The 20,648-nt window shown below is 38.1% G+C and overlaps 3 protein-coding genes across 8 annotated transcripts; all 3 read left to right on the top strand.

Moving 5' to 3' along the window:
• Positions 1-516: 516 nt before the first annotated feature.
• csgalnact1b (chondroitin sulfate N-acetylgalactosaminyltransferase 1b) lies at positions 517-9,695 on the top strand (the record flags this gene model as incomplete). Its single annotated transcript, XM_030765024.1, has 8 exons — positions 517-1,150; positions 1,462-1,678; positions 1,821-1,922; positions 2,144-2,322; positions 2,501-2,595; positions 2,686-2,767; positions 2,929-3,176; positions 9,663-9,695. Coding segments are annotated over exons 1-8 (1,590 nt in total), but the record flags the coding sequence as incomplete, so codon positions are not given.
• On the top strand, positions 4,784-8,067 carry plpp1b (phospholipid phosphatase 1b). The gene is made up of 6 exons (XM_030779588.1): positions 4,784-4,841; positions 6,647-6,798; positions 6,887-7,161; positions 7,372-7,429; positions 7,659-7,835; positions 7,939-8,067. The coding sequence occupies exons 1-6, from the start codon at positions 4,784-4,786 to the stop codon at positions 8,065-8,067; spliced, it is 849 nt and encodes a 282-aa protein (XP_030635448.1).
• Positions 9,696-10,612: 917 nt separating the features above from the next.
• ark2cb (arkadia (RNF111) C-terminal like ring finger ubiquitin ligase 2Cb) lies at positions 10,613-18,653 on the top strand. 6 transcript variants are annotated; one of them, XM_030768690.1, is made up of 9 exons: positions 10,619-10,708; positions 15,910-15,969; positions 16,066-16,195; positions 16,666-16,791; positions 17,167-17,296; positions 17,512-17,616; positions 18,025-18,120; positions 18,281-18,384; positions 18,501-18,653. In XM_030768690.1, exons 1-9 carry the CDS (start codon positions 10,648-10,650, stop codon positions 18,616-18,618), a joined length of 930 nt encoding a protein of 309 aa, XP_030624550.1. In that variant the 5' UTR covers positions 10,619-10,647; the 3' UTR covers positions 18,619-18,653. The 6 variants fall into 6 exon arrangements, 5 of the variants coding, with proteins under 5 accessions (XP_030624550.1, XP_030624541.1, XP_030624533.1 ...); XM_030768681.1 differs by having other exon boundaries at positions 10,619-10,738; positions 15,907-16,006; positions 16,091-16,195; XM_030768673.1 differs by having other exon boundaries at positions 15,910-16,195.
• The last annotated feature ends 1,995 nt before the right edge of the window (positions 18,654-20,648 follow it).

Raw genomic sequence — 20,648 nt, 5'->3', positions numbered from 1 at the left:
AGTATGTATTTGAGAATTATGTGGACTTCTACAGGGTCAAACATTTAAACATAGTTTCTAAAATAATACCTGTGTAATATTTGTTCACCTTTGATGAGGAGCTCTTCTTCTCTTTCTGCTGGAAAATCACATTATCAAACAATAGTAATTCATTATCCATGGGTTTATCATACATTAATGTTTTGTTGTCTTCTCAGGGGCACCACAAAATGGATAAAAAATGCAGTGACCTTTACCTCAAACACAGGCTGTGACATTCACTTCCAACACAAGAAGGATCCCATCTTCTGTCCAAACTAAATGAAAAACAGCTCTCATGTGGAAAATTTGGTCTCATAACAAATATTAGCCTTATTTTTTTCCAAATGTGATTTGATAAGCTTCTCATGTTAGATCTCCAGCAATGCCTTCATCATTCATCATTTATAGAAACGTCATTTTCAGCTTTATCTGATGCACTACTGCAGGATGGTACTAAAGTCTGCTGAACACTCGATATAAGGCTGGAAATGAACCATGCCACAGGGGCGATTTTTAGCTCTGACCCCCCGCAGAGGGTTCACGATAATTGCAATACTCTGTTTCCTATCCCTCCTCTATTTGTTAGCCTGTAGGCCACAGAGCAGTCGAAGGCAAGGAAGGACCCCTTCTCTTTTGACTGGTCCAGTGAATGAGGAGGGATATCAAGCTATGCTTCAGGAGCACACGGAAAAGCACCAGCACTACATCAATAGCTTGGCAAAGCAGATATCCCAACTGAAAGAGGCTCTTCAAGAGAGGAGCCAACAGCTACAAAAGACCCTGGAAAAATCTGCCGTTGCATTTCCCTTGGAGTTGGAGGAGCTTGGAGGAAAGAGCCACGCAGATCTCGAGCAGTTCTTTCAAAAGCAGTTAAGCCAAGCAGAGGTTCTCTCTGGCGCTAAACTGTCAAGTGAGTATGCTCTTGTGCCATTCGAGAGCTTCACCCTCCAAAGAGTTTACCAGCTGGAGACGGGGCTTACCCGCTTCCCTGTAGAGAGGCCCGTGCGTAAGGATCGCCGAGACGAGTTGAGCGAAACGTTAGACACGGCGTTACAGATTCTCAACGCTCCACAGTATAAAGACAGCCCTCAGGACCGAAGAGCGTACTCTCCAAGAGATTTCATTGAGGGTGAGGCCTTCAGAAATTCACATTATATGTTCTACAAACACATGCAGCACTTCAAACGTCTCAGTTGTGAAGAACCACTGTTTTAGACTAAATGTGTATTGAATGTTGTATTTGTGCAGAAATGTGAGTGTGTGTGTGTATGTGTGTGTGTTTTTAAGTATTTTAATGTAAGTTTGTTTGCCTTTATAATTTTGATGGGTACTTTTTTTTTAATCTTAGTTATGCACTGATGCAACTCTGAAAAGTACAGTATTCTGTTAAAATTATTGCTCATTTTTAACACTTGTTGTCGCACGCTTGCTCTTTATTAGGAATCTATCGCATGGAGAAGGACAAAGGGACCTTGTATGATCTCATATTTCGAGGTAACAGTTCTCAAGATTTCAGAAGGCTGGTTTTCTTTCGTCCGTTTGGACCACTGATGAAGGTTAAAAACGAGCTCGTTGACACATCCAACATGATTATAAACATTATTTTGCCACTGGCCAAGAGTGTGGACAAATTCAGACATTTCATGCACAATTTCAGGTAGGGTTTACTTTACATTAAAGATGTTTGCACTGATTAACACACAATGATCAACTTTCCCAGAACATTATGGAATGTGTTGCATATTTTCTGAATGCTAGAATATGTTGTGTAAAGAATGTCTTTTTCTACTCTGTCTTAGAGAGGTCTGTATTCGTCAGGATGGAAGGGTTCACTTAACAGTAGTATACTTTGGAACAGAGCAAATGGATGATGTGAGGAAAGTTTTAGATTCTACAGCAAGGTAAGACACATGGACGGATGATTAGCAACGTACTGACAAGTGATAGGAGAGATACAATATTTCCTTTTTGTGGAGAAACACACATGCACAGTCAGTTTAAATGAGACCTCATGATAAAGGTCTCATTTTATGCACGGACAGTTGCTATAAGTTGTTAATTACATTACATACACAACTAAAGTCTTGTCATTGCATCGTTGTGAAATATTACCTTTGGATAGGAAGATGCATTACAGGAACTTCACACTGATACACCTCAATGAGGAATTCTCTAGAGGTCGAGGTTTAGACGTGGGCGCCCGTGCTTGGAAGTGGGGCAACGCCCTTCTTTTCTTCTGTGATGTAGATGTGCGCTTTTCTGCGGAGTTCCTCGATTCCTGCCGCTTGAATACAGAACCCGGTGAGAAAGACCAAAAACTACAGGATAGTGGTGCTGTGCTATATACACTAGCTGTGCTTGTTTTTGCTTTCGTTTTTACTATATTCTGAGTCTTTTATAGCCTTCAGACACAGGTCAATAAAATGATTATGCCCCATGCAGTCATGTTGTTGTTTGTTTATTCATTTTCTGATTATAGGTAAAAGGGTATTCTATCCCGTGGTGTTCAGCCAATATAATCCAGATATTATTTATAGTCAGCAAACATCTATTCCACCTGTTGAACAACAACTGGTAATGAATTTTTCCCTCCAAAAAGATGTACCTATTGCATGCCTTGTTACCTGAAAAAGCAGTCAATCAGATTTCCAATGTCACCTGCAGGTAATCAGAAAAGATACAGGATTCTGGAGAGATTTTGGATTTGGATTGACATGCCAGTACCGTTCAGATTTCATTAACATAGGTAACAGAAATGTATGATTTGAAGAAAACTATTATGAATCATTTGAATGATTTTGTGATTTCTTGACCATTACAGTGTCAGCTTTAGGTGTTGGTGTTGTGTTATATCATGATTCATGTCCATTTCCTTTTCTTTCTTTCTTTCTTTCATTTTTCTCTAAGGTGGTTTTGATTTAAACATGAAAGGATGGGGCAGAGAAGACTTATACCTCTATAGAAAATACCTGCACAGCAACCTCATGGTGGTGCGCTCTCCCTCTCGTGGTCTCTTTCATCTGTGGCACGAGAAGCATTGCGCTGATGAATTAGCACCAGAGACATTTAAAATGTGCATGGAGTCCAAAGCTATGAATGAGGCTTCACACAGCCAAATGGGCAAGCTCTTCTCTCAGCAAGAAATTGAGAATCATCAACTCAGATTCAAGTTTGGTGGTGACAACAAAGATATTGTCAAGACTTAAAACAAACTACAGTTGCTTCTGCCTCTCTCTCTCTCTCTCTCTACCATAAGCAATCTATTATGTAAGGGCTGGTTTTGTGGACAGAGATTAAGCTCTTTTCCCATGAAATGACAGACATATCTGTTGACTCCAGTATATTTGTTAGAAATGATTGGTGTCTTACAGCAGTCCTCCTCTGGCAAGTATGCAAGCGTTTACTGTTCCCTGACTCAAAAGTTTCAATTAATGAATGATCTGTGGAAGCTAGACATTTTAGATTCAGAAGTGCTTGTTTTTGGTTGGAACAAAAGTCATATAGATGGTGCAGCATACCAGGAGGCTGGCTTTCCAGAAGTATATTGTTCTCATAGAACTGATTCTGAACATAGGACAAATACCTACAAAAGCAAGACATGTATGATGTAAAAAAAGCAACGATCCTTTGGTTCATTTATTTATTTTTTTAAAAAATGACATTTGCCACTTGAATCATGACATTTAATTTGTTTGCTTAAGTAAAATAATAAATAGGTGTAAACTATATGTTGTAGCATCACACTTGTTCTGCATACAACTCGGAGTGCACCAAAATTCTCCTTATATTAATCAAGTATTGAAATAAACATAAATTCTTTGTAACGAAGCATATTTTAATCTAAACCATGTACATTGTGTATATCCTCTACTAACGACAAATATGTTTCCACCCAATAAAATTGTGTATGGGGCGTCACAAATAATCTTAAAGACACATTTAAATTCTCAATCTACTTTAAATGAGTCGATTTGGGGACAGTCGTTAAAAATTCTTGGGCTTTCATTTGAATGGGGACACCTTCGTTAACTGGTGGCCCAAGTCTGTACTTATCTGTTCTCTTATCCTAAATTCCTTCGTTGCGAGCAATTTTGGACAGCTATTCGACCGTTTTTACTGTTTTATAATGATCCATACAAACCGTTCACATTTTAAAAATCAAAACAAGACGAAAAGTAAGTGGTTAAATTTTCATCGCGCAAATTCAATTTAAGACTTGTCTGCTCAAGACATTCTGTTTTACAGAACCTTCTGTGTCGTATAATTTCCTAAAATGTTAACGTAGCCTGACTAAAAGAGTGTAAATTAAGAATGAATTTTTTTAAGCATTGCACGGAATGGAGAGGTGGGGCGAGACTAGCCTTGCCCACTGTCTATGGGACTTACTTAAGCTTTGACCCGATGGTAGTAGGTTAGTAGTAGGTAGACAAAGAAATAGAACGACACCACCGAGTTATACCATTAGTTTAGATGCATCTCTCTAAAGCAGTCAATTATGCAGTCGTTTGGCGATAGTCCGGGTGTGGACAGGATTATAGTTTGCTTTTTGGCTTGCTAGCCATATTGTATCTTAATTAGACTTGACATCAACGATATCCGTTATTTTTCACTCTTTCGAGTCTCGGCGGACGGTGGCATCCTTCCATGGCAAATGTTGTCTCGGTACATAACTGTCTGATCACTTACTGAAACTTTTCAGGAGCAATCGAATTGGGAAATAAGTCATATGAACCTATCAAAATTAAGTGTTCGAGTGTTGAAAATGTTTGACACAGAGGGAATTCTTGTCATTTTCCTTGACGTCACCTGTGTTGCACTCGGTACGTACCGCTTTTTCCTATTGGGTGTAGAGAACTCAGCAAATCTTCTTTCCAGGGTATTTTTGGATCACCTCGTCGGAGCCTAATAGATCCCATTGGCTACACCTTACGGTACCACTGCTGCATTCAACATGCAACACTGACGTTGTAGCTTTTATTCCTTTCATTCATGTATTTATTCATTCATTCCAAAATGAGTGAATGAATGTGCATTCATTCAGCAGGACCTAACAGGGTATAATCTACCATGTAGGAGCTTGCGCATTAAACTTGTTAGTAATGGCGTTTGTGTGACCTGATAAGAGCTGAAAAGACCAGCGGTGTTTATGATTTACCGTAGGCTGTAGACTTCCTCTCTCTAAAGATAAAACAACAGTTTGACAGAGCAAAACAGAATAACATTATGAAATTGTAGCCACTTGTATAACTTACCAGCCTGATCAATCACGAGGCTGGGGTTGCATAGTCACATTAAATTTCCCGCAGTACTAGTCTGTAATTTGCTTTTGGTAATATATATCTTGTGGCTACAACTGAATGCTGCTTATGAATGAAATGGACAGTCTTTAGCCTCTTTTAGTAGGTTCCTTTACTCAGCACATTTCCAAACGTGTCACAAATGGTTAGGAATTCTAATGGCTGAGTCTCTTAATTTTAATCAAGAACCTCAGACTGCACATTAGTTGAACTCCACAGACAGCAATGGAGCAGACAATGGGGCCAAACTATAGGAATCTCTGACTGAAGCACTCTTATTCATTAGTTTCAAATTGGCTAAGCTCTGTGCCACCATTTTATTCTTAGAGAAGGGAAATGGTGAAATAAATGTTAAAAATGCAGTAGTCACTTTTTTTCAGTCATGAAACAAGGCAGGGTTCTCTTTTTTGTTGCATCCAAATGGTAATTTTTTCCATCACATTTCCTAACCTGTCAAAGTATGAAAGTATCTTTGAAATGCAGCAAAACAAGGTACTTCAGAATATTTTCTTTTTCTGGTGCATTTTCTAGAAACTAGAAAAAAAAAAAAAAGATTGAAGGAAAGCATTCCTAATTTGCATTGTAGGTGGTGCTGCTCAAAGTTGAAGCGTGAAAACTGCTGATTAGTGTTGTAATGTTCTGCTTCAGCCATGGGCTACCAGTGAGTTTCACATGAAATGCTTACTCCTGTCTCACCTGTTGAACTCGCCTCAGAAGTACTACCTGTTTCATTCTCAATGGTGATGCTAATAATGTGACCCAGGAATGAACTTAAATATAAGTGGAACCATTTTAGCAGTTCCTGTAGAAAAACCATAATGGTTAGGTTATATCCATTACTGTCTTACTTCAAATGAATGCTGTCAGAACAGTTCTTTAAAGTCTAACCTAATGTTACTAGCAACTAATTTGTTGATAAAATGAATTATTCGTACCCCTGTTGTTGGTGACATCATCTGTAAGATTAAACCAAAAAATGTATAGTTCATAAAATAGCCAAAAAGCTTGACTCTACCAAAGCAAAGGTGTGAGAAACTGAAACACTTGTGTCCTTTCAATAAATAATTCACATTTATGCTTCATTTTATTTTGTTCTAAATGACTCTCTTTTAACAAATGCTGGCAAGAGTTTTAATTGGAAACAGAATACTTAAATGATCCACAACACCTGAACAAAATGTATGAAACAGAGCTGGTTCTGAAATGATTAAGGAATTGTTTCAGTTCATCAAGGAATTTTTATCAGTTGCTGAAAAGTTCACAGTGAGATATCATTTAACCACTACCACTAAACTATCTTGTGATACATTCTCTTTCTTTTTTTTCAGCTGGACTCCCATTTGTATTACTTACATTACAACATAATCCAATCAAAAGAGGCTTTTTCTGTAATGATGACACGATCAAGTACCCTTTTAAAGAAGATACAATCTCTTGCCAACTCTTGTGTGGAGTAATGATTCCACTCACATTATCTGTAGTAAGTTTTTTATGTCTTTTTGTGGTTGACATGTATTGTTTTACCACGTAAAGAAAAATAAGGTGAGTAATATATCTTTTTTCTATAGGTGATCTTCGGGGAGTGCCTTCCCATATACAAGATACTAAGATCACCTTTCAGTAAGAGGTATATATCACCAGTGTATAAAGCTGTAGGATCTTTTCTGTTTGGAGCAGCAGTCAGCCAGTCACTGACTGATATTACAAAGTACTCCACTGGTCGACTGAGACCTTACTTCTTGGATGTGTGCAAACCTAACTGGAGGCAGATTGACTGTAGCACAAATGGTTACATTGAGAACATCACTTGCACTGGAGACCAGACCATGATCAACGAAGGAAGGTGAGTATCATGTGTGTCAACATACTTGAGTGATGGTAAGCTCTCAAGTAACATATTCATCTAGTAATTACTAGGACTGTCAGACTTTGGATAGTCCATTGCCTCATAATGGTTAGGCTTGTACCTGAGCAAGTTAATGACCTCATGTATGCACAGTTTGAGTCACTGATGTATCTAAAGCAGAACATCCAATGTTTTTGTGTCTTGTAGGCTTTCTTTCTATTCTGGACATGCTTCTTTCTCTATGTACTGTATGCTGTTTCTCGCGGTAAGTATAAGATCCCTTCTTAAATCATTCAAGGGCCTGATTTAGGGTACGAAAGCTTTTGGCTCAGCAATAAACATGGTTAGTGATATGTGTGCACCAATGAGACTGGTCAAATTATATTAAAAAGTGTCCTTTATTTAAGGTCTACGTTCTACTGAATGTCTAAAATAGCTGAAAGAGAATCATGCATTTCATCACTTGTATTGTATTGTTGTATTGTTGTTTAAAGCTGTACCTTCAAGCTCGACTTCAGACAGGGTGGGCTAGGCTACTGCGTCCCACAATCCAGTTCCTCCTCATTACCACGTCTTTGTATGTGGGATTGTCTCGAGTGTCAGATTACAAACATCACTGGAGTGATGTTCTCGTTGGACTGATACAGGGGAGTGTTGTGGCAATACTGACTGTGAGTCATTTGCAAAATTTTGAAATTGTGCGTAGCCTCAAATTGTTCTGAAAAATGTTATATACTTACAAACTTATATCAACACTGTCCTCTTTTCATCTAGGTGTTTTTTGTATCTAATTTCTTCGAGACACCAGTGGGAGAAGACAGTGAGGAAGAGATGTCACATGCAAATTTACAGGACGGCTCAGCCCTAACAAACAACTATGGAAGCACCAGTGGGGCCAAATGAAAGAGGAGCAAATAGCAAATAAATCACCATTCCCATTTACAATCTAAAACTTTAATGGCAAGAAAGAAGATGTGTGCAAACCAGGTTTCCAGAAGTGATGTGACTACAATAAGTCTTGCACTTTAATGGCAGTCTTTGTGACTTGTCCACCTTAATTTCTGACGGACTCCTCTTCCAACAAATAATGGGAACAATGATGATGTAGTAGAAATGGAGAATCCCATACTGTATGAAATCTCAGTTTTTGCCAGAGAACACTCAGAAACACACCTATGTAAAATGCCTGAGTCCATTGTGTCGGTGACCACATTTCTGGTCTCAGGGAGTGATGTCAAAAGCCACCAAAACATAAAATCAATAGACCATTGAACCTCATTAAGAAGAAGTGGACATCTGTTTAGTAACTACAGCCTTGTCTGGCTTTTACTGTGAGAGAGTATCCCATTTTTTGTTTTGTTCTCTCCCTTTTTTAAATGCTATATTATTATCTAGCCTAATTCAATGCATTTTTGTATGTTTATGTGGTGCCTAGATTATGTCTCATAGAACTTAATGTTCTTTCATTTTCAACTTGATTTTCAGGCTTTTATATTAAAAAAAAATATGCATAATAAGTGCTTGATGATATTGTACAGTAACAATAGCAAAACCTCTGATGTTTGTTCCACATAGAGAGGGATCTAAGCATGACAAAGGTTGAATTAATATACAGTATCATTTATGTAGGGGGCTTCTGTGCAGTAAATGCATCTACCTGAAAACATGGCTCAGACATTTTACCTTCTCAAAATAATGTAATAATAATGGCATAATAATAATAGTGGTGCAATAATGATGTTACCTCCCCAGACTCTCTGTGTGTCTGTCTTGAAGAGGATACTATACCAAAATAAAAAATGACATTCCACACAACATTTTGCAACACTGCATAAGCAAGTTTTCTGACTGTAAGCACTGTCAGTATGGTCATTTGAAATGAAAATTCAAAGGTTAGGCAATATTTTTGTAAGGAAAATGGCACTGGATGAAATGTCAGTGGACTATTTGATTTTTGCAGATACAACTGGCGCTTTTTCCACTATTAGTTTATTTGGATTTAGAATTCAGCTCATGAAAAAGCCAGTTAAAAGCTAAAAAACACTGGATCTCGTAATGAACTGGAGCTCTACTTTCTAAATCAGGACACTTCAAAACAGAAGTATGAAGGCATGCAGACAACTGTGAAATGAGGAATGATGCAAAGTGTGAGCTTAAGAAAGAAAGAAAGGAATTTTCCATTTATTTACAAATCTTTCAACTTAAAGTTTAAAACTAATTATGCAGATTAATTTGATTATATGGATTAAACATTATTTCATTTACTGGCTGCTTTGAAGTTTGACTTAGACTAACTATGCACCCTAATAGAATTTATTATGGGAATGCACCAACAAGCCAAAATTCTAATTTAAAATGTCTTTTTTTCAGTACTATTTTGATTCGTACATAAATGTACTGGAGCTCAAACATGGAAAACCAAAGTATTTTCCATCTTGAAAATCTCAAACTGTCCGAATGAGATATTTCTTCTCTGGCTCAATGAGAATCACACCCAAAAAAAACAACAAAAAACAAAAACAAAAACAAAAAAAACCCAAAAGCAATTTTAAAAAAGCAGGAGGAGGTTTAGCTGTCCTGGAAAGTTATCATATTTTTTATCTGATTTAATCCACTTCTCATCCTTAACACTTAGAAGGTTGAAATGCTTTTTTCTGTTTTGTTTTGTTTTTCTCCAAAGACTTGACATGGTGTGATGTCAGGTAACTGAGCTTAATTGTCACCTGTCTGTTATTTTTGGTAAAACTACGTTGGATGGAATCAAGAAACTCCTTAGACTTTACAAGAATTCGCTACAGGGCAGCTCGCTCATACCCTTGCCAATTCCGACACATGTATTATTTGGCCACCATGTTAAAAAGTAACAAAGCTAATGGAACGTGGCTTGATTCATTCATTCAGTTCTGCATTGTCCCTTCACATCATAAGTGCACAGAACTTATGCTCATTTGCCTAATAAACCAAGTGTAAATTGCTAAAACAAATATGAAGGCTGAGCGGTCTTCAGAAGTGTATTCCCAGACTATTATCATTCTTCAAGCAGATGCAAAGAAATATGATTGTGGATTCTTTCCCCCTCACGAATAAACTGGAAAAGCCCAATATTGTTGTTAAAACAAACAAAATAAAATTATCAAAGTCTTCTTGAGAAGCACCTGATCAAGAATGTGTAACCTTGTTAGGTCAGCTGCTTTTACATATAATAGGTTTTGAAGTAGTATTGCTCTAACAGTAAAATCGATTAAACATATAACCTCAAGTTTCGTTGGTATTTGTGATTTTGCGCTCCTGGTGGTCATTCATATTATCGGCATTTTAATGTGAAATCTTTGTGTTCCTCCCCGTCGCTCTCCTTCCCGTAGTCCTCTCCCTCTTTGTCCTCAAAGCGACTGGATGGTTCGCCTGGATGTAGAATTTAGAGCTGGTCGTATTTTTGAGCCATCTGTTTAAAGACTTTTGTTTGACGAAAAGAAGATTTTAAGGATGGTTTTAGTGCATGTTGGATATCTGGTTCTTCCCGTTTTTGGCTCAGTGAGAAACAGAGGTATTTATTTACATTCACTTCGTTCTAACAATTACAACTTACACGGGTGTCTCGCTAGCTAACGACAACGGAAGCGATTGATTTAATATCGGGTAGCCAAATATGTGAATGATTGAGGAGATACGTTACAGATTAGGCAGGAGTAAACAATCAGATTGTTGTCTTGGTAGCTAGTCAGACTGACTGCGGGATCGATTCGAATTTGAGGGCAGGCTATTTTTTAGCTATGGTTAGCTTAGTTACAAGGTTAGCTATCAAAAACGTTGAAGCTTATTTATTATTCGGAAGAGTCAGAGTAGCAATGCTGGAGAGCTAGTTGCAGAGCAGGAGACATTTCCATGTCTCTCATTGCTCGCGTGCGAGCTAGCTGGTTAGCTACGTTATTTTATTTTTTTAAACAAAGAGGACGTGTCTGCAGTACAGTAATATTGACTCTGGCTGCTTAGCTAGTTGGCGAGGGCGAAGGAAAAGTCAAGTTTTAAGGATTATCTAGTTAGCTAACAAGCTAGCAGTCGGAGAAGACATTACGAGCCAAATATTGTAGTAGATTTATTGTACATTTAAATAGTCGTTCTGTTTTATGGAAGTATTCTCAAGGTAGATGCAGTTACATTACAGCTCAGATGTATCACTATTTCGATAGATAGCTTGCTGGTGCGATATTTGAGACGGTTTGCACTCAATCTTTTACTGGCTATACTTAGCATGCTAACATCGTTTCCTGGCTGGTTGGCTAGTGGTGTATCTGTTGCTAGCCAGCTAACCATGCTAAGTAGGAGCGTGGCTCTTATTTCCATAGAGTGGCATCAATGATTTCATTGTGCTTTTATTTCTGTTCTTATTTCCTGTTTCATAGTATCGAGGCTGGCTCTACATTCTGCATTATCAGATCTTTGTCGTCCCCCTCCATTGTGTAGCTAATGATCATCTGCTGCTGTGTGGTGTGGCCTCTGCCTGTATTCTGCATTTAGCTGTATTGTGAACCCCTTCTTCATTTTCCTCTTTCCATCAGAAGACGACATTGGTATATAAAACCACCTAAGAATGTATTCCCTTGTGTGAAGCAAAACTAAAAATAGCTAACACGTTTAGACGAAGACTCTTGTCTCTTTTTTGTGAAGTTTCTGTAGTTAACCCACATTGTAGCTTTTAGACAATTAAGTGACTTTCATGTACCTCCCATCCAACCTTGTTAGACAACATGTGTAAATTCCTGTCAAGTGGATACATTTTGCGATTAGTGAGATCACACTACTTTTCACCTAGCACTTGAATTTGACACATTTTTTCCTTTGCAATATTCACAGAAGGTGCATTGTATATATCCAATGTGTTAGTTTAGGCTGAGTCGGATATCCTTTGCAGTTAACTCGAGTCACAGTGCAATTTGCATTGTTTGCTATAAGAGACAATCAAATTAAACAAAGCACAGTATCAGAATAATCATTCTTATAAAGAACACAAAGGATGTTACACTGCACCTGTGTTGCCAAATCAAACACTACCCTCTCCATTTTTGTTGCCTATCATAATTTTTGGAAATTTCTATTTATACTTGATTTTGGCTTCTATAAAAATCACAGAATGAATTATTCACCCATTTGGCTTACAGACTCTATACTAACTAAATACAAAATGCTATCCATTTCACAGGGATGTTTATTTCCTGCACTGCTGCAAAAATCCTCTATTAGAGTGAAATGTCTATTGTTTGGTTGTGGTTTCTCTACCTTTTGTTCTGGTAATAGAGTTCAATGCATGATCACGTTATTATTCATATTATTTTGTTTTACATTGAATAGATTCCAATGTAATCTTTCTGTAGAAAAGATGTACCCTGCTGTACTGTAATGTGCTGTAGCAAACACATCTGCTCATTGGATGCCGCTTTTGTTCTGTTAACCCTATACGGAGCATGGTGGGCCTTGCCTTTGGTCAATGTTGTTTTTTTTTGTTGCATGTAATTATTATTATTATTATTACTATTATTATTATTACTATTATTATTATTATTATTATTATGACACAGTTCCACACATACTAATATTTTCAATAAAGAATATAGTATTTTTCCTAACCTTCAGTGTGCTTCTTGCTGATTTTCCATTTATTGTCTTCCCCTCCCCACCTGCTCCCTCCTGCTGCGACAAAGATAGATGGTTTCCTGGCTTTTTCATCGTGAGGCCTGAATTGAGTTTATATGCGGTCATTTATGTTGATTATGGAAGCACTTGAAGGTGCAGTGCAGTTTTTTATTGATGGCTTTGATCAGAGACAGTCTGGTCATAGGATTACGGTAATGCAGAGATAATAGCCAACATATTCGTTCTGTTTCCAAAGAATGGTTCCCTTTTTTTCCCCCTTTTTTTTTTTTTTTTGTTGAGTGGAACTTCATGCTTTGCCTTATTTAAACCCGTGGCCGTAGGCAATATCAGTATCCTGCCTGCCAAAATATGCTTTTGTTGGCAGAAGGAACTGGAAACTGCACCTTTAAGTCAGCTCAGAGTAAATGATCCTAATGCAATGTAGACTTTGCCATTTTTCTGTGGTGTCTCGGGGAATTGACATATTTCATCTTTGTGATTGATGATTTTTGTTCTTCTCACTAACACAAGGAAACATTAGGATTGAATTGAACTTTTTTTTTTGTTTGTTTGTTTGCTGTAGAACTATTAAGAGTGCCTTTACAATCTTATGCCCAGAGTTTTCAGAATAAAAGCCACTTTCAGTTGAAATTAATCTTTTTCTGTGACAGCTGATACTGTGATATCTGGCCCAAAAGGACTGATACTCAACTGTGAGGCTGCTATCACTATAATACATACATGTTTAATGTCAAAAAGCAATTGTGTTTCCATAATACCTGATTTCCAAACAATTTATAGAAGCTTCATTCCAGCACACCTTTGTGTGTATTATTTACTATGTCCCACTGAATTTGTGTTACAACGTTCACCCAATCAATACACCACTCCTGTTTCCAGTTAAATAATGTTTTAAGGGTCACTGACACTGATTAGTGTGTTGTTTGGATCTACTACTTTTAGGAGCAAGATACAAAGAGAGGGTATTTTGATCCCCATTTGTACAAATTTGCAGTAGAATTGCGTGTGTGTGCACTTAAAGACTTGATGACTTTCAGTTTTTATGCTAGTTATGATTATCTTTTACTGTTACAGTGGTGAATAAAATAGATACATTTCAGTTGAATAACCTTTAGTCTGAGAATAAATCATAACACTGCAGCATAGAAAGGCCAAGAAACGATGAGGTTTTGACCTTGATGTCACACAGGCTGACTCAGTAGTTTGATAGTTAACTGGTTTACTGTTCTATACACATAACATCAAGATTTTAACTATTCTCTTATCTGATGCCAGAATTTTTTTTTTTATAGTAGGGCGTAGATATGATGAAAATTGCAGTGTTATATTTTATGGATGACCTACTCGTTTATTGCAGCAGAATAAACCAAGTCCAGTCATGTGAATCGCAATATTAGTATACAGCGACGAGTCTCAGAGAACCAAATTTATTTGGCAAAGGAAACAGGAACAGGTATAACATATCATTTAGTGATTAACAGCAGCAGCAACAACAAAAGAAAAATGTCATGAAATGGAATTGACGCTTTGTGTATTCTGCTCAAGAATGAAAAAAAAAAAAAAAAACCCTAGAAAATCACAACATTCACAGCACAGTATTCCCTGTAGGCTGTACGCAGCCTCTTTAATTTTCATTTATGTATTTCTTTGTTGAAAGCCGTCTTTGACAATTATAGGTTAAATTGGTTTCATTTAAGAAAGTTCGTAGCCTATATATTTGATACTGTTTGTATGTAGGCTAATAAAAGATAAAGGGGAGGAGAGAAGCCAATGTTCAGCAGACTTAAATGACTCATAGGATGGTTAAACAAAAGAGGTGATGAGACAGAAGTGTATTGTTAGTGGCCTGATTTGACCTTTAATGAGGAATGAGCTCCAGCTTTACTTTAGAAATAATTAGTAGTCTTTTGATGGTCCTTTGGAAAAAATTGAGCACACCGTGAAAGTCATACATGAAAACTGGCTGATGTGCTGATGACTGTTCATTGGCCAAACATCAGAAATGAACCCTGTTATTATAGCTGTGTCATAAAACATAAACCGGTTCTCATAGGGTTTGTCTTGCAACGCTTCTTGTCATTCAACATCGTGGCTGTCTTTTGAAGTTGAGCTAAGCAATTGTTTATTATCAAACATAATTATAAATTTAACCTGCAAAATTTGAAACATTGGTTTTCGTTACTCTTACAGCAGTTACATTGTGAACTTCACAGCATTCATGATCACGTACAGCAACGATTAGTCAGTCCAGAGTTAGGAAATCACTGATATCCCCATCATCGCAAAAATTACTTATGAGTTCATTTCATTTCCCAAATGCATGGCAACCTCTCACACCACCACAGTAGTAAAGTAGTTTTTTTTTTGTTTTTTTTTAAAAAATGTAATCCAAAGTATTACTGATGTAAAATGAACTGCATGCTGTGCTACCACAACTGTAGGACTCACCTTGTGAAGATTGATGATTCACTCACCTGAGCCCATGCCATAGATTTTGGCAGAGTTCTCTAGGCAGCAGCTGTGGACTCCCATCAGCTGGCCCTGAACTCCATCTGGGAGACTCTGCTTTAAATAGTCAGTCAATAATATTAGCCCCGGTCACATTCGGGGTCGGCAGCTGAGAGGTGAGAAGCCACTTTTGAGGCCTGGATGCATAGTCAAATTTGCAAGAGAATTTTAAACTTCCTCTACTTGTTCATTGTTCCCGTAATGACATTTAAAGTAATTGATGAGCGAGAGGTACGCAAAAGCCGGCTTTTGCAATAATAGTTTTCTGTAATTATATCTGTATCTTTGCTTGCAAATTTGATTGATAGATTCCTGGCCTGAGCATCAAATTTTTGATATGTCATCAAAGCAAACCTCATGCACTGCTCCCAGCCACCACAGTCAAGTGCTCATTCATGCCAGTAAGACACATGTGCAGCACACCATTTCCCAACACATTCCCAACCCCTCCCATAAGCACTGATTATGCACATTTCAAAACTGTGTTCTTACTAAGCATACACAGCCTTAAAAAGGACTAAACTTAACACTTGCTCAAATCTTTACCTTTTCTGTCACTCACTGTTTGATCTGGTATTGTTCTTGCAGGATCCCATTTTAACAGGCATCAGCACAGCCATGCTACCTCTTGCCGCCATTTCCACTTAGGCCCTCAGGCCCAGATCCCTGTCGAATTCCCAATGCCCCATCCAGGACAATCTCAGTCGGGCATGAGCCCACACTTGGCCCCAGCACACCAGCAAGCGACCCCGCTACATCCTCCCCTCAATCCCATGCCAGCACCGCAGTTCCAAGACATCCAAGGGCCTCCTCCCTTCCTACCTCAGGCTTTACACCAGCAATACCTCATCCAGCAGCAGCTTCTGGAGGCCCAGCACAGACGCATCCTTCCACACCCGAGGTGGGAGTGCAGCAGTGCTACTAACCACAAACAGCTACGTCTTGTTTTCGCAGACAAGCATGAAGATTTAATCCAGAACGTTGTTTTAATCGAGGGCTAAGTCTTAACAATGTTTTAGGACGAGTTTTGCTGACAAGGTTTACGCTCGGAGCTGTATTGCATTCCGCTGTAGGTTGCATTCTAAATGGAGATTCTTCATTTTATACACAGTTTGGCTCAAGGGTTTGTCTTTAATCTTTGTTTGGAAAACCAGGCCACAGTGTTTAGTACACCTGTGTTTTCTGAGCTGGGGGATCAGTATGTACAAAAATGAAAATAACGAATGAGTTAAACATCGTTCATTTTGAAATAAAGAAATGTAACTGCATTTAATCTCAAGGTTGAATATTGTCCATTAATGTTCCTATATAATGTAACTTTTTAATCTGACTTGTTTTAACCAGACATACCCAAGATAGGTCATCCCATCACCCACAGACCCTACGCCCTGGATATGAATATGCCCCACCAATGCATGTTCCCCAGCCAGTTACCCAGCCACCCCGCTACTTAGCAGAAGGAACAGATTGGTATGTTAAATTTCCATGTATGATTTTTGTGGACTGTCTTTGATATTACACATTATTGTGGTATTATGCTAATTGATGATGTTTTATAGTTTGATGATGATGGTATTTTATCCTTAATTTTAGAGCAAAATGACATTTGAATGACGTGGTTATAGCTTTTTTTCTCTGCATAAAACCCACCGCAGTCTTTCTGCAGCCTGACTAGTATTGTTCGTTGCTTGTAGAGTAATTCAATGGTGTATCGAGGTTTTTTCTTTCAATAGATGAGACTTAAGGTTTCTCTTTCGAATACCCAATGCTGTATCAGCTGGGTTTAAGTAGATCTCTTAAATTTCTGCCCCTGCGTTGACCGAGCCCTCCTGCTTTCATCTCCAGGGACTTGAGTGTGGACACAGGTTTGGCTCATCCACAGTACCATGTCCCTCAGCTTCCGCAGCACTATCAGCATTACCTGGCCTCTCCCAGGATGCATCACTTCCCCAGAAATGCATCTTCAGCCCAAGTGGTAAGTCATCCACGCAAGGTCTTAGAACAATTTTTTATTAATGATGTCCTCGCTCATTTGCACTGAGTCAGAGCATCCATTCTTGGCCTCAGAGCTCGATCATTAAAAAGCATTACGTGGCGGAAGTTTGAGGCTTATCCATCTAATCCTCTGTTTTATAGTTTATGCATTTCATTTTCGTATTAGCATCTAATTCTTGGCTTTGTTTTGCCCAGGTTGTCCATGAGATCAGAAACTACCCTTATCCACAGTTGCATCTCCTGGCTCTCCAGGGTCTGAATCCGTCCCGGCATGCGTCAGCTGTCCGGGAGAGTTATGAGGTAATGCCAGAAGGCCTGACGTTACATCAGGTCTCGGCTTGTCTCTTGGTGCTTTTTTTTTTTTTTGTTAATGACTATGTGGAAAATTTTCACAAATTCATCATGTATAAGATTTCACCACATAGTGTACCCTTAATTGACCCTTGATAAACTAGTATGGTGTTGCCTTGCCCTCAAAATTCCTTAGCCTCCTACTGGCTCTTAGTTTGTTTGTTTTTTTTTATTTGAAAGGGCCTTTTTCAAAGCAAGGTTCTTTGCTAAGTTACAGGGTGCTGCCTTGTTGTTGAATAACCCAAACTATTTAGCCTGCATTGTGTGGATCTAGGCGAATTGAGTTCATATATTGCAAGCTTGTCTAACGCTGATACTAAAAGATTGGTTGTGTATGTCTCAACATTTCAAATATAGGAACTCCTGCAGTTAGAAGACAGACTTGGCAATGTCAACAGAGGAGCAGTACAAACTACCATAGAGAGGTTCACATTTCCCCACAAATACAAAAAGGTAACTGCCACTATGTTTGGTAAAAAAATCTGCACCTCTATGTGCATTTAAAAAACAAATGCAAGTGACTATCAAAGTTATCATTGTTGTGGAGTTTAGTTATATGTGCTTCTTCATCGTGTTATTTACTTTGATTGACTTATGGTGTTGAACTTTTCAGAGAAGACCCCTGGAAATGAAAATAGGAATGGATGAAGATGAGTTGGACACAGATGAAAAATGCACAATATGTCTTTCGATGCTTGAGGATGGAGAGGATGTTAGGTAAGTTTCAGTCCATCTCAGAACCACCAGATAACCAATGCTGCGTCTTTTTGAGTCGGTAATTATGTTTTCCAACATTAGGACTGATCGACATTTTCTTTTATGTACTCTACCAGGAGGTTACCATGCATGCACCTCTTCCATCAAGCCTGTGTGGACCAGTGGCTGGCAACGAGTAAGAAGTGTCCCATTTGCAGGGTAGACATTGAGACTCAGCTGACGCCTGATAGCTGATGTCTCTGGTAGCTTTTGGCTCCTATCCTTATTGTCTCTCCTCCACATCCCATTCGGGTGCTTTTTGCCAAATGTTCATCATCTCCATCACCTTTGATCTTTTCACCTTTGCCTTCTGAGCCAACCGAAGACCACTAACGGAACAGACAGGAGCGAAGGCCGACAATTAAGGTATAACAGAGAGAGAGGGAAAGCAAAAAAAAAACGTGAGGAGAGGAATGCTGTTTTGGGTATGTTGGACCTAATCAAATCCCCAGACATGTTACAACATACTTCTGTTTCATGAAATCACTCAAAAATCCCCAGCATGCACCTGTGGTAATGTGTAGGTGTGTGTGTGTGTGTGAATGTAGCTATGATGTTTCCTGTGTTCCTCTCTCTGGAAAGAACCAAAATCTATTGCTTTCTTAGTGTTGAGCTGTTAATAATTAAAGCATTATAACATAAGCATCACAAAAAAACCTCCTTTTCTGAACATTAACTGTAGCCAGTCATGAATTTCTTGAAGTGTTACATTTGCTTGTGGTGTGATGGAGTACAGCTGATTTATCATTTGTATTTGTAGTGGAATTACAGTGTTGTATGGCAGGAAAAAAAAAACATTACTTAGGACTTAAAGGACAAATCTACAATGAAACAAAATGAACCAGTGTGAAAGACAAAGAGAAGGATGTGATTTTTTTTTTTTAATGAAACTGAAGCAAGGTCCTTGTTGCAAACAATGGAACCACCCCAGCATAGTGTTTCAAAAAAAAAAAAACAACAACAAAAAAAAAAACAAGCAACGAAATCGAAGCAATTCTTTCGCTTTGCTACTTTGCTATTATTATCAGGGGTGAGATGTAACCATGGTGCCAGAAATGTCCAGGCAGGACAAGAGGTGCCTGTTTCAGTTTAGTGCTTTTGAAATATCTGCATTTTGAAACAAAATCAGCAAAATGCATGTTGAATGGTTGGCCTGGGCTCTTTATTTTTAAAGTGAATGTGAAAGAAAGATGGGCTGTTTTTTTGTTTGTTTGTTTTTTGTGCATGAATTTCTTTCAAAATGATAACAGAAGACACTGTGTGCTCATCTTGTCGCCAGAGTAACCACAAATGTGACCCCTTTTTTTTGTGACATATACCTGATTGCCTACAATAGAACAAGCACATACTTATAGCCACAGCTCTACTTTCTGGTGTTTCCATTAGCAACATAAGTATAATGGTATCTCTCAAAACACACAGAATATCCAGAAATGGCAGCAGCCCCTGCCTCGTTAAGGTGCGTGAAACCTGTGGCTGCTGTTTCTGAAAGGAGTTGAAAAGGGAGAAAAAGCCATTTGTTTGATAAAAAAAAAAAAAAAAAATCAAAAAACCAAACGTGACTTTTCTAAGCTCTACATTTTATGTTTTTTTTTTCTTCTTCTTCTTTTTCTTCATTATTTCATTTGTGACCATTGTTTATAATGTTAGCACAGCCGTGTGACTGGAACAGCTTGTTCAAATCCGTTTTTTTTTTTGCCCATTTTTAAAGAAGTAGCTGCAACGCTGGAAAAAAAAATATTTATTGTTGTCTTAAATGTAGCTAGCTGTTATTTTTGTAATGCACTATAATATGGGGTTGCCTGAGATGTGATTTTTACACTTTCCCCCCCATCCCCCCCCCCACCTCATACCTGCTTATGCATTTGCACACAGTTACTCGTCCTCTTGTAGCTAGATATCTAACCGCAGCATAACTAATTGGGATTAGTTATGCTCTTCTCTGACCACTTTCAAAGTGTATGTGATTCTATGCCCGCTGTAGCATTTTTAGACAATATTCAAATGAAACATGCATTATATATTTGTATGATATAATGCATTTATCAGTGTGCCAGCTTTTGCTAACTAAATATTCCAGGTGTCAGGTTCCAGTGTTAAGCTGTGAATTAAGTCTGCAAAAGCAAACAGCTTAAAAAAAAAATATTGCTTTAATGTTACCATATCGGCACTCTTGTTTTTGTGTATTTAGCATAGAGTTGCTTACCAGCAAGCCTTTCATTGTT

This window comes from Chanos chanos, chromosome 1, assembly GCF_902362185.1.
Source record: "Chanos chanos chromosome 1, fChaCha1.1, whole genome shotgun sequence".
Classification (NCBI taxonomy): Eukaryota; Metazoa; Chordata; class Actinopteri; order Gonorynchiformes; family Chanidae; genus Chanos; species Chanos chanos.
Note: the sequence above shows the minus strand (reverse complement) of the source record. Positions and strands in the feature narration are given on the sequence as shown.

What these genes read in the sequence shown, in the direction of transcription:
- plpp1b (XM_030779588.1), top strand. Translation starts at nt 4,784, where the DNA reads ATGTTTGACACAGAGGGAATTCTTGTCATTTTCCTTGACGTCACCTGT. An exon ending in ACTGTATGCTGTTTCTCGCG is followed by an intron (nt 7,430 to 7,658) that starts GTAAGTATAAGA and finishes TGTTGTTTAAAG; the next exon opens with CTGTACCTTCAAGCTCGACT. An exon ending in GTGTTGTGGCAATACTGACT is followed by an intron (nt 7,836 to 7,938) that starts GTGAGTCATTTG and finishes CTTTTCATCTAG; the next exon opens with GTGTTTTTTGTATCTAATTT.
- ark2cb (XM_030768655.1), top strand. Translation starts at nt 10,648, where the DNA reads ATGGTTTTAGTGCATGTTGGATATCTGGTTCTTCCCGTTTTTGGCTCA. An exon ending in CTTCCACACCCGAGGTGGGA is followed by an intron (nt 16,229 to 16,665) that starts GTGCAGCAGTGC and finishes TGTTTTAACCAG; the next exon opens with ACATACCCAAGATAGGTCAT. An exon ending in TTCCCCACAAATACAAAAAG is followed by an intron (nt 18,121 to 18,280) that starts GTAACTGCCACT and finishes TGAACTTTTCAG; the next exon opens with AGAAGACCCCTGGAAATGAA.